Below are 16,191 nucleotides of genomic sequence, written 5' to 3'. Positions count from 1 at the left end.
CGCTGATACAGAGACTAGTTACCTCCTGTAGAAGCACCAAGTTCGAAACGCCAAGACAGCTGCTACTCGCTGGGCACTAAGTCGAAACGAGAGAGTTACTCACTAAAACTTGAGATGAAGACTCATTAAAAATGAACGAGAGAGTTACTCATTAAAACTACCTAAGTCGAAACTTTTTCTTTTTATCCCTAAAAGAGCCCGCTGGAGGATTGCTTTGCTTTCTAACATCTCTTTCTGTTATCAAAATGCTCTTTAGCACTAGGCGTCTAGTAAGCGATAGCTATCGCTTACCTAGACAAAGGCCGAAGCACCACAGACACACTTCAAGCACAAACTCGTATTTGTAAATAAATCTAGTTAGAACGGCCTCGGCCAAAGTCTTACATAGCCTCGAGCTCACTAGACTCTAATGGAACAAAAAAAAAAAAAAAACATAACTATTTCTAGTAACATGTTTATTTTCTCTCTGGTAATACGCAAAATAGCAACACCAAAAACCATGTTTTAAAAGTGAATTCTGTTTTTTTGTACCTTTGTCTTTCCAAACAAGTTGTTTACATAGAATCATGATATATTGCTCACCCAAGAGAAGAAAATAAGAAAACCCCCATATACACTTTTGCTTGTAGAAAATAAAAAGAGTTTGTAGATTATACCTACGACACAGCGCCCAAAACACCTTCATTCGCCTCGATATATTTGACCATGTCGTCAATAGTACACACCTTGATCCCCCACTTCTTGCCAAAGGCCAGACACTCGTCCCTGCGCATCATGCCGCCGCCAACGAGCTCAGGCTTGCCGGGGACCTCGTGTCCGTCGGTGATGAGTTCGCAAATGACGCCGACGGGCTGCTTGCCGGCGAGCCTGCAGAGATCGACTGCAGCCTCGGTGTGTCCCCTGCGCTCTCTGACGCCGCCGTCGCGAGCCTGCAGCGGCAGGATATGGCCTGGTCTCCTAAAGTGGGATGCTTTGGCCGCGGGGTCGGCCAGCATGCGGCACGTCAGGCTGCGGTCGTGGGCCGAGATGCCCGTGGAGACGGAGGGGTCCGCGGCGTCGATGCTGACGGCGTAGGCAGTGCGGTTGGGATCCGCGTTGTCGGCTACCATCTGCGGGAGGTGCAGCGCCGCGGCGCGCGACACGGGCAGCGGCGCGCAAATGTAGCCTGAGCTGTAGCGGATCATGAACGAGGCTTTGGCCGGTGTCAGCGCTGACGCCGCGATAATCAGGTCGCCTTCGTTCTCGCGCGACGGCGAGTCCAGCACGATGACAAATTCGTCATTGGCTGCATACACACGACGACCCCCGTTAGTTCAGTCTTCTCTTGACACAGGTGGGGGGGTACATGTAGTAGTGGTAGTGCTATCATCATTGCGCATGCGCAACAAAGACAAGACTAAGAAGAAGACGCAAAAGAGAGCGTACCAAACGCTTGTATCACATCCGGTATCGAGTCGAATGCCGGGTGTGAAGGTGTCGGATTCGCCAGCTGATCCACATTTCCGTTGACGCCATTTGTGCCGTTGGCAGGCAGCCCGTTCTCGAGCACTGCAGTCATATCGCCGGTATATATATATGTGTTGTGTATGTGTATGTGCGTGTTTCTTTGTTCTTCTCTTTCTTTCTCACGCAGCGGCGGCGGCGGCGGAGGCGGCGGCGGCAAGGCGTATATACCCACCCGCCCTTCTTAAACAAATCGCCCCCGATAGATTACCGCGGCTATTGGCTCGGCCCGTACGCCTTGCAAGCGTCGTTTCCTGGTCGTTTCCTGCTTGGAGAAGGGATGCCGTAAGCCACCGGGTGTGCGTCTTGCCTGGGGAGCCCTGGTCTTTTTTTCTCTCTGGAGCTGAGCAGCTATGCACGTGGGTGGGGGGCGATTCGGCCGGTCGTTGTTTCGCGTGCCGCAAGACGTGTGGGTGTGTGTGGAAAGGTGGTGGTGAGTTCAATTGCAAAGACAAAGAGGCCGGGGCTGGGGTCGGAAGTTTTTATCTTGTGATTATCTGCGGAACCGCCGTGCCAGGTTCCGATGTCACCATTGATAGATGGAGGGGTGGTCATATGCACATGCCTCGGCGTTTTCCCTGCATCGGTGCGACGCGCCCCGCCGCTCCGATCCTGACGCATGGCTCCGACTGCCGATATGTGTGCGCTGGTGAGAGGTGCCAGACATCAGACACCAATTCTCGCTGCTGTATGGCTGATGACTCGAGATTTGCTTAGTCCATGTAGTGGATGCTACCTGAGCGCACCACGTCTTCTTCGCAGGCGAGAATGCAGTCGTCATCCAAAAGGAATGGCCAGCAAAAACATCAGTCAAGCTTGATGTGTGGATACATTTCAAAGAAATTCTGATTCAGTAGCAGGTACAAGTGAGGGTATAATCGAAGAACACATGTCGGTGTCCTGGGCTGCCGGCTTCCGTGTCGTGCCTCTATACGTAACCGAGATGCCAATGTCGCTATAAAATACACAAACTTGGAAACATTGTCAACTTCAGCTGTAAAAAGGCAGCCCTGGCGCTAAAACAAAAAACAAATCCAGTTACATCTGCTTGTCAGTGACAAACTCCTTGTCGCCATGAGCAGAGCTGCCGGCACTGCGGGGCTCCGCAACGCCCACCGTCTCTGGGCTGTTCTTGCTCAAGCCCAACTTTCCACCGGCGAGCCTCCGCACCCATGGAGGCAAGAAACCTCCCTCCAAGCGCCATGTCCAGTGCTCCTTCTCATCCTTGTTTGGTGGGACAATACGACCGCCAGATGCAATCTCAATGAGCCAGACCGTAGTGTTGATGAGGAGGTAGGAGCAGATACCGGCAATCAGGCCATAGGCGATAGAGTAGGTAAAGGGCATGACTGCAATGGTGAGGAAAGCAGGGATGGAATCGCCCAGGTAACGCCAGTTGATGTCCTTGGCCGAAGTAGCCATGAGCGAACCGACAATGACGAGCGTGCAGCCAGTGGCCCAGGGCGGAATCGAGGCAAAGATGGGCGCGAAGAAGATGGCTATGAAGAAGCAGAAACCCGTAAACATGGCAGTAAGTCCAGTCTTGCCTCCCTCGGAAATACCAGCACCCGACTCAATGTACGCAGTGACGGGAGGGCAGCCCATGAGCGAGCCAATCGAGATACCAATAGCGTCGACAGAGTATGCGATGGACGAGTTTTCGAAATCCTGAGTGCGCTCATCGATGGCGCCACAGAAGCGAGCCATGGAGTAGAGGGTACCGGTGCCTGAGCATGTTAGTACAGAAACCCAAAGCCTGTGCCATGTGCAACTCACAATCGAGGATATCGACATAGAGGAAGGTAATGAACGCGAGACCCCATTGACCGGCATGTGCCGAGACGTCCCACTCCTGAACAGCCAAGATCCTTTTAATCGGGTGGAACGTAACCACCTGCTTGAAGAACTCAAACGCAGAGTCACCCGTCGGGGTGTGCGGGAAGTAGGTCACACTGGTCGGGCGGGGCCAGGAAATGATGGAAACCAGGAGGATACCGATAATGATGGCGCCCTTGACGCGGTAGAGCATCAGCATGACAGTAAGGATACCGCCGCAGAAGATGCCAATCCACATGGTTGGGCTCCTCATCTTGGTGCTTCCTGGGCAAACGCCATTGACTTGTTCCGAGGCAATACAACCGGCCAATTCGAGGGGGGTTGACGTGGCGCCAGTGATGAGACCGATACCAGCAGAGTATGCGAGACCGATGATGGTGAGGTAAAGTCCAATGCCGACACCAGTAGCGAGTTTGATACTTGCGGGGATAGCCCTGGTTGTCATGTTAGCTCACTCACACTAGATGAACGTCGTGTATTGCCAGACAGGTCTTTGTTATGCTGTATTGGCCTGAACCAAGCTGTATAACATTGACATATGGCAGAAGCGAACCAATGCGCGCATGGTTGCGATTGACATACCTTGCAAGCCATTGCCGAATACCAAGCATAGTAAGACCAACAAAAACGAAACCCTCGACAAAGACGGCAGTGAGTGCAACCTGGTAGGGTACCATTCCTAGAAAAAACAATCAGCAACGTTGTACGGGGGCCAGTTGGTACATCATGGGGCCCTTGAGGCGATGGGCTCAGGCAACCACATGATAGGATGCGCAGTCGGGCAGGGCGGCGGCGGCGGTGTTTGACGTACCTGTGCCATGGAAACCAACGACAGTGTAGGCAAAGTAGGCGTTCAGGCCCATTCCAGGGGCTAGGGCAATGGGCATGTTGGCGAACAAGCCCATGCAGAAGGAAGTCAAAGCGGAAATGGCAGCTGTCGCGGTGACAAGATCGCGCTTAATCTCCTGGACGCACAGCGCGTACTCGGCGTTGGTCTCACAGATGGGGTCATTAGGAAGTCCAGGGCAGACGCATGTGCCACCACTGTCGGACACGATGGATGCTGTACATGGTCGTCAGACGACGAGGGTCAACACAACGGCGCGGCTGACATACAGTTGACAGAGATGATGTAGGCCATGGCAAAGAAGGTAGCCAGACCAGCGCGGAACTCGGTCGTGAAGTAGCTTCCCTTGCGCTCCTTGGGCTGTCGCGGGGTCAGCGCATGTCGAGCATATAGACAAGGACAGTTGATATACGTACATGGCCGGACCCCTCGAGGCGGAAGTACTTGCCGACAATGGAGCTGGCGACGGCGCCATTGAGCTTGTGGATGAAGCCAGACATGATGCAGGAATATGGATGAATCCGTGGGGAGGAGGGCCAATTTCAAGGTCGCGTGCGAGCGTGTGTGTGTGTGCGTGGGTGCGTGTGTGGGGGGTGGTTGCAGCGTAGGGCTGCGGCAAAGTGGACCAAGCAGCGAGAGGGATCGGCGTCAAGCTCTGCCGGGTAGGCCGGTGAGGGCAGAGAGAGGGCGGCTGGGGCTTTTAAGTAAAGAGTGAATGGGTGTTACAGGTGGGCCAGGGTCGAAGGGGCATCGAGCATGCTGCCGCACCAGAAAGATAAGGGCAGGCGGCGAGGCCCAAAGCCGTTCGACGACGATCAAACTTTGCTCGAGCGGGCATAGCCTGACAGCCCGCGCGAGCCCACATGGCGGAGGGCTAGGCCAGGGCGGCCTCGGAGGGCTGCGCGTGAAGGCGGCCGGCTGCTTGCTGGGTCCCAGTGCCCGGTTGGGGAAGCAGAGTGAATGCCAGAGTGAATGTCCCGCACGGCACCTCGCCTGTTGCGACCACTACAGCACACGCGCCCGGCGCCCCCCATGTGCTTTTGCCAGGGCCGCCGCCGCCAGCCGATGCCTATCTCTCCAGCCTGTCTCTGCAGCGCGCGGGTGCGGAGCCCGCCGAACAGCCGCATCGCTCTGCCACCGCGGGCCTTGTGGAATTCGCCTCTGCTATCTTGGACGAATCGCCGTTATCAAGGCTGCCCACTGCCACCGCATGGCGCAATTGACCGATTGCAAATGCAATTCCGTCACCAGCTGCGCGGCTATGCCCAGTCCAGCAACGGTTCACCGAGACTGTCCTAGTCGCGTTAATGTTTTTTTCAGCACCGCCAAGTGGAGATTGCCCATGCCCAGCCCTGTGCCCGCCCACATGCTGCAGCGCTGCCTCGCCGGCATGCATACATGGACATGCACGCCTACTGCTACATACACCTGCGCGTATGCTCACCGTGGGCGCTCCCTGCGTGTCGCGGCCGTGTATCCCGTGGTTGGTAAGACGGCGGTGCGCCATTGCGCTCTTTGCTGCGTGCTGCGTGCTGCGTGCTGAGGGCCCAGCAAACAGGCCTCCAAGGGTCGGCGGCGCTAGGCCCAATCGGGTCGTCGCTACATGCCCAATCGGGTCGTCGCTACATGCCCGAGCCCGCGTGTTTTACCCAGGAAACTGACTCCAGCATGCACACCACACCACTCCCCTCACACACACCCCTCCTCTCTCCCTATACGACTGACGCGCCAACGGCTTTTGCTGCACCATCCCCGGAGAACAAATCACCTCGCTTACACCTACTGTGTGTGCGACTGCATCGCCAATTTAGGCCATTTCTTTGTTCTTCAGCGTGGGCCGCGCTCAGCCACCATGCGCCACCGGGGAAGCCGTCGCAATCGAGATCTTGGACCCGCCCGCGAGGGTCGCTTGCTGCCGCTGTTTGTTTCTTCCTCTCTTGGACAACCATTCCAATAACGCCAACAAACACTCTACATGGAAAACACACCTCCCATGCAACAAGCCGTCCAGGTGCCAACACTGCTCTTACGCCGGCGCCGTCAGCCTGCATGCACATGCATCTAGCGACGCGCAACGGCCTGTGGCTGTTTGAAACACCCCGCAACAGTTGGTGACGTCTTGCCATGCCGCAAGCCTTAGGTGTACCTGTCTGCTGTCTACATATGCCACGCCCGAAATAGTACGACGGCCAGCCCCAATCGCCAATACCTGCAATCCGGCTAGCCTTTCTAGCGTTTCTGTATTTCCAAATCCACCCTCTCAGCTTCACAAGGTCCAAAAATGCGGGCGCCAACCAACAGCCGTACCAAGACCACACGCGATATGCACTATGGCACGATGCGTGCCGGCATCGGTCCGTTGTTAGCGATACCATGTGGCTTGCCCCTTGCGCTATGAATATGCCCCCCTCATGCAGCTGTTGGAGAAAAAGAAAAGAAGGACTACATCTAGCCCCTTGGAGTATGCAGCCCGCTCCCAATCTATAGCGACGGGAAAACAAACGGATCATCAGGAACACATGTGGGTGACCGAGTAGGGTGCGCCTTTTGGGAAATTCTGGCAAGCTAGCTCCTGTTAGTTCAAACATCCAATATCACCCCACGGCCTAACACGCAGCCATATACTGATTCTTCCTCGGCTGCACCTGGTGCACAATCACTATCTTTTCTTTTACGCCTCTTGTTTCAAGCACACTCCGCTCAGTGTACGTCTGTTCGGCATTTCCGGTTGTGTCGTGCTGGAACGGTACCCACAAAAAGCAAGTCGTCAGTCTCACAAAGAGTGTTCAAAACAAGTACTCGAATTGGATGGTGATGACCTTGCAAAGTTGACCGGCATCAACTCGCCATATACATGCTATCACTAGCATATTGGATTCGCATGTGCAGATGCAGAGCACAACACCCAGAGAGCTACATGTACTTGGTCTTTCTGCTATGACAAGTATTTGGACAACAAAAACGAAATCTTTCACGGGTCTGAAATCCATATATTGGAATGAACATATGACTTCACCAAGAGCTTCTCGCGAAAACCGTGCTTTTGCAACAAGTAGACCGAAAACTTCTTGTTGAGGGCAGCTATTCCGAGCCAAAGGCCCGAGTCTACTGGTTTGTCTTCTATGTATCGGCACTACCACGGCGTGCAGGGGGAATATAGTTGTGCAGTTTGTATCATCTTCTGCATCTAGAGTAAGACGCGCGTTGCTTTGACACAGGAACAAGGCGTTTCATTCGTTGATATTGCCATGGCCCAAGACTTGCATCACAGCTATCTCGGAAAAAAAGGTTGGCCGTAACAAACCTAATATTTGCCACATGCCCAACCACTCGCGAAAACCTCGGAGATGTAGTAATAGCCTCTTGGTATCCACATGCAAAGAGTTTTAGACTCTGTGCGGATCTTCACACTAATGCCGTGATCCTTACCACGCTAACCCAGGCTCTTTGCAGGATTCGGGTTCGGAGGTTAGCTAGCCGGAAGTCTTGAGGATGAGGCTCTGGCGAAGTTGGAATGTGGCAGAGCATCACCGCCACAGTTTCAAGCCACTGCGACTGCCACTTTGACCATGGGCTATGACGTATGTCAGGTCGTCATTCTGTAACCCTGCTTGTCGCGTGCAGCTCCCTTAGACTTGCTATGACATGTGTTGACAGCAGAAACACGGTTCGCGTCCTCCTAGTCTACACTGCGAGATGGTAGCATCAACCTGTCAATTTAGCGATCATGAGACATGGACTGTCAGCGCTGGCCTCGCTCTCTCGCGTCACGACGCTCCCTTCCGCCCGTTGCGCACCCCTGCTTGCACGTAGTCGTCCCATTGCATCGATACGACACGGCACTTCCTCACAGCTTCGCAGCCTAACAACCAGACCGCGACGCTCAGACATAGCAAAGGAGAAATACGACTACTCCAACAGCAATGCCAGGCCTGCCGCAGAGCTCAATGAGAACATTACAGAGGAAGAGAAGGAGCACTTTGCAAAGAAGCTTAGGGAAGACAAGGGCAAGCAGATACGCACGCCATGGCACAGGGAAGGAAGCGATACGCCACCTGTTGCGCGACAGAGGAGTGCTGGGGCCATGACCAAGGGCATGTTTTTGTTGATGCATGCAAAAACCAATGGCTAACATGGACAGGAAAACTGCTGACTACGCCGTCGCGAATGCTCAAGATCATTCTCCCACTCACGACCACGGACCAAAATACCGACCGCAAGGATATGGAGCCATTGGCGCTCCTGGTACACCCGCAGCAGCCTATTTCCTATCTCGAGCGACTTATCCAAGCCGAGCTTCCCACCATCAAGGACAAGCAAGGTCGTGAGCGACAGCCCAATATATACTTTCGCGCCGAAGACTCGGTACAAAATGATGCGACGCCAGAGGAGACGCAGAAAACCCCAGTGAGCAGCGAAACGGAGAGCTTGAGGCAGCAGGATGGGGAAGAGGACTTTGAGCAGGTTGATGAGATTCGCATCGACGGCAAGGTTCACAAGACGGGCAAGCTGAGCAGCCGGGACAGGAAAACGCCCGAAGAAGCAGAAGAGCTTCGAGGAGGACCTGGAAAAGGAGGAGTAGAGTCATACTCTGGCCAAGGCCACGAAGCTCCGGCAGACAAGCAGGGACAGCGCAGGTTTGTGCGATGGTCGTCGTCGACGGAGATTGGCGACTTTATCCGCGATGCCGCGCGAGGACAAGAGTTTGCGATTGACATTGAAGGCGCACCAGAAGAGATACGGGTTGGTGTGCCCAGTTTCAACGATCGAACTTACTATCTGCGGATGCGGTTGCGCAAGACATCAAAGAAGATCAGCGCCATGGCGGACATCAAGAAGGAGTGTGATGAGTTGGCGCAAGCGGCAGCCAAGAGGGTGGCCATGGCTGGCTTTGGGGGTATTGTGGGATGGTGGTGCGTTGTCTACTACCTGACGTTCCAGACTGAGCTGGGATGGGATGTCATGGAGCCAGTAACGGTAGGGCTATTGTCTTCGTTTGTGTTTGTTGTGCACGGCTAACACGCTCGCAGTATCTCGTTGGCCTTTCCACGCTGATTGGAGGTTACGTGTGGTTCCTGTATCACAACCGCGAAGTCAGCTACCGGTCAGCGATGAACTTTACCGTGTCCCGTCGACAGCAGAAGCTCTACCAGCAGCACAACTTTGACGTGCGCAAATGGGAGGCGCTGATTGACGACGGCAACGCTCTCCGCAAGGAAATCAAGGCTGTTGCCAATGAGTACGACGTTGAGTGGGACGAGCTGCAAGAGGAAAAAGACGAGAAGGTGCAAAAGGCACTGCGAAAGGAGCGGCGCAGAAAGGAAGAGAAGAAGGGGAGCAAGGATGACGAGGATGAGGCGGAAGCGGAGCCCAAGGGCAAAGACGACAAGTAGGCGGGGCATGATGGTGTTGCGGATTGGGCATTTGAGCGCGGCGTTACAGGGCACTGAGGATGGATTGCATATGGTATAGACACAACCAGCACGTGGTGTGGGAGGATTGGAGCAAGCATGCATGTTGAGGGAGTGGGAGTTGCAGTAAGACGGGCGCACGATTAGCGAAGTGGATACAGAGGCGTCAGGATTATGCAAGTAATAATAACCGTTTCCTCGGAGGGGAATTTGCCAGCCTGTCTCGCGCGTCCATGGACGACGGGGGTTGAAGAGTGCATCAGCATGTGTAATGGGCGGCAAGACCACCAAGGGGCCATGGCCGACATATAAATGGAAGCGAGGGATTTGCGTCAGCGACAAGACAGCAAGTGGGTGGCGACGAGAGTTTGCGGTGTTGGAGCGTGAGGGTTCGCACGAGCGAGTGGGCCGCGGCGGGCTGCATGCACATGTGCATGTGCATGGCTGTTGGATGGGCGGGTGCTATTTATATCGTGGCGTCGTGTGGGGAGCCATGGTGTTGACTAGCGGCAGGCCTACTTACTGCTGCTGTAGGTGTACAGTATACAGCATGCTGCCACTACTATCCTGCCTGTCTTCTTGCGCGGCGGCCCGAAGGAGCAGTCTCAGCAGACGGCCAGCCCGTCGCAACAGGCCATGTTCTCTGCGTAGCCGCCGACGTGCGGTCGACCGACAGGGATGGTGCAGCCGTCGAGTGCATGAAGCGGCGCCCATTCGCTGGACAAGCAAAAGTCAAGACCCGGCCCAAGACCAGTCCTCGACCGTCGATACTGCTTGCGGCCTAGACGCCCGCCGCCCGTCCGTGACGCCCTCGCGTCCCATCTTCACTCAACACTCACTCGACACAGCATGACCCAGCACCCTTGCCCGCCAGAGCCTGAGCTGCCGCCATCGCCCTCCCGCCAGAGGTGACCGACTCCGCCGGGCGCAGCTAACCAGCGCCATTAGTCGCTATGGCCTCAGACCATGTCTATCACCATGCCGCCCCGCCGCCCTCTCCCAGACTGCCGCCGCCGCCGCCCTCACCGCATCCCTCGCACCTCCACGCGCCCCAGATATCTCCCAGGCGCTTCGCCGTCCAGCCGCCGCTGCTCAACACCACCTTGGCCCCGCCCCAGCCCGCCGCCCCCTCCTATCTGCATGCCTCGACGCCCGCCACGGCCTCGTCGCTGAGCCTGCCCTTCTCGCCCTCGCTCACGCCCTCGACGTATGCGCCCTCTCCCGTTGCGCCCGCTTCACCCATGGCCATGAGGGGCGCCGCTCCCGCCGCCCCCTCCTATCTGCATGCCTCGACGCCCGCCACGGCCTCGTCGCTGAGCCTGCCCTTCTCGCCCTCGCTCACGCCCTCTCCGTATGCGCCCTCTCCCGTTGCGCCCGCTTCACCCATGGCCATGAGGGGCGCCGCTCCCGCCGCCCCCTACAATCCGCAGCAATGGTCGCGGGGCACGCCCGTTGGTGGACACCATGTCCAGCACAACCAGCTGTCGGTGCCCTCGAGGCTCCATGATGTGACGGGCATGGAAGGTACAGACTCGCCGTTTTCCCTTGCTCCCGCACCCCCGCCCTATGTAGCAGAATCCGTAGACGTACTTTTTCCTTTTTCCTCGTCTTCTTCCGCTTCTTCCCCTCCAAAGCATGGAGCCAATCTTGTGCCGAGCATCTTGTGGTCTTGTGCATTTCCTCTCGTCCATTCCTCTCGCTCCAATGGCTCGAGACAGTCGACGCCGGAAGACGTGTGATGCTAACAGTGCCAGCTTCGATGCCTTCCCCTCCACCCCCCTACTCGCCTGGCCAGAATCCAAACATTTCGCAGTCCATTAGCACCAGCAACACTTCGTCGCCGCAGCTCTCTGCAAACACCTTCCCGCATCCTCCCCCTCCTCCTCCTCCTCCGCCGCCACCAAGCAGCAATCCGTCATCTGCACGCCCCGTTTCAGGGTACCACAGCCGCCCTGGCTCCATGGTCATACCCTCGAGTGCGACGAGCATAACATCGAACCAACAGTTTCCGCCGCCTCCAGGAAGAAACGGCACAGGCCGGTCCGTGTCGCGCGACAAATTGACCTCGAAATTCAGTCTTTCGTCATTTCGGAATCGCAACAGTGACCACAGCCCTGCGCCGAGCAACATTGACGCGCTTCACATTAGTACTTCTGATGCAATCCAGAGAGCACCGGCTTCTCCCGGGCTGGTTGCCCAGCGAGCTGCTTCGAGGTACGCCCATGGTTAGACGAGATTATGCATTGCCTAGACTTACATTGGGGTAGCTACATGACAAACGCATTTGTGGAGCGACGGTACAGTCCCGACACGCATTCCCCCGTCAGACCGCCTACCTCTCGAAGGGCGGCTTCTGCTGGCGTACCAGGCTACGAAACTCGCACACCAATTGACGAATCCCCCATCGTCCCGTCAGGAAGCTGGAACCGTAATGTGCCCTTACCCCCGCCCCCGCCTGGCCCCCCTCCTAGCAGTTCGAGATCGCAGAGCATGGGACCTGGGGCAGAGGCGAGCTCCAGCCGAGTGCCCATTCTGCCTTCAGCACCCCCAACAAGAAGACCCGGCCAAACGACACTGACGCCGATTCCACCAACACCCATGGGTTGGCAGGATGAGTCTGCAAATGTGCGCCCAAGGTCTCCAACAGCTCATGGTCTATACATTGACACGAGTCACCCTTCCGTCCGCTCTTCCGAACAACCCCCACCATCAGAGAGCGAAAACATCTCAATCTCTTCTGGTCCAACATCAGGCTCGGGCAGTACCCTGTACAGCACTCCAAAAAGACACGACGCTAGTACACGAGGGATCCGCGAGCGAAGGAGTGAGAGCCGAGCGGCTCGCGAACAGCGAGCAGAACCAAACAACAATCCATGGGCGCAAGACTTGGGTGCTGAAGCTGCAAAGCCCGCCAATCTTGACTTGGGAACGCCCGAAGGTGGCTTGACCCGTCGTGGTGCAGTAACCAGAAGCACTCCTAGGAGCGCTGGAGCCCTCAAGTCACCAAGAAGTGGCAGTCTTTTTGAAGATTCTGGTTCAACAAACTCTACGCCTCGAGTCGATGCGCCGTCAAAAGCCCTGCCTGCGAGTGCCCCAACACCACCGTTTTCGCCAGGTATGGAACATCTCAGTCGTTCAGCCCAGAAAGCTCCAGCCCCGTTCCCTTCAAAGGCACTGCCTACCCCACCACTCCATCCCTATGGCGACGAGAGAGATGCAGGCCTGACCCATCAATCAGAAGCTGCCAGTGAATCGGTCATGAATACTCCAAGCGGCTCGCGTGTCGGGGGCCATGATTCCGCAGTGACTACGCCAAGACCAGCAGGTACTCATTCTTTCGCTCGTGCTGCCATGGAGCGCCATCGACAATTTATTGAAAAGGAAATGGCCGCCGAGACAGACCAGGACAGACTCGAGTTGTTTGCAGAGTTTATTGTGACTGAATCTCGACTCCGCCGGGATCGCTACTCTGGAGCCTTCGATGCCATGGCCGGCGACATTATGGATTTGACGAGGGATATGTGGCGCTCCTATGGCAATTCGGGGCGCAGATCGGTTACGCCAAACACGCAAAATACACCTGCTGGACATGCTAGCAAAAGGTCTCAAGGCTCCGTCGCAGGCGAATCTCCTGATACACGCTTCTCCAACTCGATGCCAACAACTGCTGCCAGCCCCGCATCATCTACTGGCAACTTCACCCCGCACACAGAACCTGCATCTCCCTCTAGTGCCTCTAGCCAGAAAGCTCGGGATGTATCTTGGGCCAACAACTACCATCCTTCGCTCTCGCCTATCCCCAGCATGGCGATGAGTACCATTCCCGATGAGCAGGATTCTAGAGGCCGGTCTGCCAGTCGCTGGTGGGAGAGCGATGGTGGGTCGTCAGGAGTGGGTGGTGGTAGAAGGCTCGAGCGGAGCAAGAGGGAGTCCAAGTACATGAGCCTGCCCAAAGAAGCTCGTGAAAACCTGCAGTGGGCAGGCGAGAACATGAACATGCCAAGCCAGCGAGGCGAATCCAGTAGTCGACCAGCGTACGGACCCAACGAATACCCTCCAGAGAAGGTTGGCCTACACGAAGACAGCCAGCAGCCGCTGCAACAGCCCGGTTATGGTTACTACCCCAGGTCTGCCACAGCAACACCTGACCCGGACAAACTAGATGTCTCGAGACTTGTCACACTCCCGCCACCCTACCCGCGACATCATCCCGCAGTTAACAATAGCCACCCCGACCTGGCCAGTATCCGAAGCAGCTTGCGAACCCTGTCGGAGCTTGATGAAGTTAAGGGTACAAAGGCAAAGTTCAATACGAAGATTGAGGCACGAAAGGAGCAGGAGAATGTGTCTTTGTCTGATCGACGCGCGCAACTCAGATACAACATACAGGATAATGTCCGCAACGGCGTCATGACGTTTGCGGATGCAGCCAAGGTCGAGGCAGATTTTGAAGGCCGCGAGCATCAAAGGGCGCAAGATGTAGTCCAATGGATATTCGACACGTTCCAGGCCGAAGTGGCGAATCCACTCCATGCTATGTTTTGTGAGCGCATTACAAAGGCTACAGCATCCATGGAGCACCTCAAAGGACGTTTGACTAGCGAGGCACAGGAACCAAATCCTAACCAGACGCAAGAAGAGGGCGACGAGAAACCCGAGCTTCTTGAAATGCTTACTTTGCTGAAGTGGCTTTTCGAGGCGCGGGAACAATTACACAAGGAGATGTTTGAGCTCGAGGACGAGCGCAACGACCTCTACCGAGACATTATTGTCTTGCCCTATGTTCAGACCAATAATGAACAAAAGGTGAAGGAAGCGACAACCTTCTTCCAGCGGGATGGACAGGATCGCAAAGTTACGTTTGAGAAGGAGACGCTCAAGCGATACGAAGACTTTATGAACATCATCGAGCAAAACGTTACCCGAGGAGTCGAGGCTCAGCTGTCTGCATTCTGGGACATCGCGCCCGGACTACTTGAAATTGTTCAGCAGGTGCCTCGAGTCCTTCACGGCTTCGGGGTCCTGGTGCCACCACAAGAGTACGAGGAGACACCAGCATACCACGACTACCCACTGCAGTATCTATACACTCTCTTGGCGCACGCTGGTCGTTCTGCGTATCAGTTTATCGAGTCGCAGATCAACTTGTTGTGTCTGTTGCACGAAGTCAAGACGGGAGTCATGACGGCTGGATCACGGCTCCTTGAGACGCAGAGACTGCTCGAGGGCGAAGATTTAGCCGGAGTGAATCAAGAAATGAAAGCCATTCGGGCTGATGAGGAAAGACGATTGACCGACGATCTCAAGGAGAAGGTCGGACTGGTGGAGAGCCAGTGGAATGAGGCGCTGGGACAGGGCTTGGAAGACTGCAAACGACGCGTGGAAGACCACCTCACTGAGCAAGGGGGTTGGGATGACAGTTTACGGGAGTGATTGGCGTACATGGATATTTGGTATATGATATGACTGGGCGACTTTTCCGCATTTACGTACAGTAGCGATACCCGTTTGAAATATGTGTTTGGGCAGCCGTTGGTTACTAGGAGTACTATTCGGCAGCGTTCTGGCTATGACATGGATAAGGTTGGGCGGCGTGATTGCTGCCGTCTGACAATATCGTTCTTCAACTGGTGTGCATGGTGCATGTATGCTGTGCCTCGTTCTGCAGTTCGTGGATGCCTGCTACACCAGGGTATCTGGTCGACAGGGAGTACCCCTCATCGTACTACCCGCCGTGTAATACTCTGCTGTGCATGCCCCCCTCCAAAAGGTACGCGAAGTGCCTACTTCCCCTTTTCCGTATAGCCACCTGCATGGCACACATGCCACGGTGCTTACCTGTCATCTACCATGTCACTTCTTTGCCGGGGCACGTATCTGACATGTGATGTACAGGGCTCGCTGTGATGATAATTTTTATGCAGGTCTGCGATAGATGCTCGCTGGGATAGATGCCATGTCGGCAATCATTCTTGACCTCACCATCTAGCATCTCGTGGCCATCACGTCGTTGTCTGCCCTTTCATCTTGATTGTCCGTCTTATCGCAGGGCTCTTTCATTCACCGCCTTGACCGCGCTGCCCTGAACCGGCTAGCCGGCGGCGCACGGGCCCGCCAAAAAAACGCCGCACACACCTGCCCATAAAGACTGACGACCTCGTTGTGTCTCTCACCTCAAACGCTTACCCACCCCAACAGCACTCACCAGCTCTCCCAGCCTCGGTTCCCAGTGGACCGTTCATAACACAAAAAGAAACAAAAAAATACAGAAAACAACAAGAAAAGCCCGTCCGACGACGACCCCTCCCCGCCAACTTCTTCGTCTTTTCCCTGTCGCTTTGCACCCGACAGACCTCTTTGCTTGATCCCACCTTTTTCGCCAGAAGAAGGTATCAGTGCGTCCGCAGCCCCTCGTGCTCTTGGACCGCTCTGCCTGCCTCTGTTACCCCGCACATCTCCTGTTGCGTTTCTAGGAAGGTTTAGGTGAGTGTCCGAGAAACTTTTTGGCGAAGCGAGCCCACCCGCCCAAGGTTGCGCCTGTGCCCGCCCGCAATATTCAGGCTCACAACCCCCCCTCTCGACTAACACCCCGCC

At 55.6% G+C, this 16,191-nt stretch overlaps 4 protein-coding genes across 4 annotated transcripts; 2 read left to right on the top strand and 2 right to left on the bottom strand.

The window, feature by feature from the left end:
• Window positions 1-488: 488 nt before the first annotated feature.
• On the bottom strand, window positions 489-1,909 carry SETTUDRAFT_162382 (uncharacterized protein). Its single transcript, XM_008022672.1, has 2 exons — window positions 1,426-1,909; window positions 489-1,285 (listed from the first exon to the last, which is right to left on the bottom strand). The coding sequence occupies exons 1-2, from the start codon at window positions 1,556-1,558 to the stop codon at window positions 657-659; spliced, it is 762 nt and encodes a 253-aa protein (XP_008020863.1). The 5' UTR covers window positions 1,559-1,909; the 3' UTR covers window positions 489-656.
• Window positions 1,910-2,346: 437 nt separating this feature from the next.
• On the bottom strand, window positions 2,347-4,827 carry SETTUDRAFT_162381 (uncharacterized protein). Its single transcript, XM_008022671.1, has 6 exons — window positions 4,603-4,827; window positions 4,456-4,546; window positions 4,151-4,402; window positions 3,922-4,018; window positions 3,280-3,773; window positions 2,347-3,230 (listed from the first exon to the last, which is right to left on the bottom strand). Exons 1-6 carry the CDS (start codon window positions 4,684-4,686, stop codon window positions 2,542-2,544), a joined length of 1,707 nt encoding a protein of 568 aa, XP_008020862.1. The 5' UTR covers window positions 4,687-4,827; the 3' UTR covers window positions 2,347-2,541.
• Window positions 4,828-7,878: 3,051 nt separating this feature from the next.
• Window positions 7,879-9,743, top strand: SETTUDRAFT_162380 (uncharacterized protein). The gene is made up of 3 exons (XM_008022670.1): window positions 7,879-8,280; window positions 8,328-9,163; window positions 9,217-9,743. The coding sequence occupies exons 1-3, from the start codon at window positions 7,914-7,916 to the stop codon at window positions 9,577-9,579; spliced, it is 1,566 nt and encodes a 521-aa protein (XP_008020861.1). The 5' UTR covers window positions 7,879-7,913; the 3' UTR covers window positions 9,580-9,743.
• An 807-nt stretch (window positions 9,744-10,550) lies between these two features.
• On the top strand, window positions 10,551-15,030 carry SETTUDRAFT_152842 (uncharacterized protein; the record flags this gene model as incomplete). Its single annotated transcript, XM_008022669.1, has 3 exons — window positions 10,551-11,121; window positions 11,352-11,811; window positions 11,865-15,030. The coding sequence occupies 3 exons, from the start codon at window positions 10,551-10,553 to the stop codon at window positions 15,028-15,030; spliced, it is 4,197 nt and encodes a 1,398-aa protein (XP_008020860.1).
• Between the last annotated feature and the right edge of the window lie 1,161 nt (window positions 15,031-16,191).

Source organism: Exserohilum turcica (genome assembly GCF_000359705.1).
Source record: "Exserohilum turcica Et28A unplaced genomic scaffold SETTUscaffold_1, whole genome shotgun sequence".
Taxonomy (NCBI): Eukaryota; Fungi; Ascomycota; class Dothideomycetes; order Pleosporales; family Pleosporaceae; genus Exserohilum; species Exserohilum turcicum.
The sequence above is the reverse complement of the archived record's forward strand: the minus strand, read 5'-3'. Positions and strand labels throughout refer to the sequence as shown.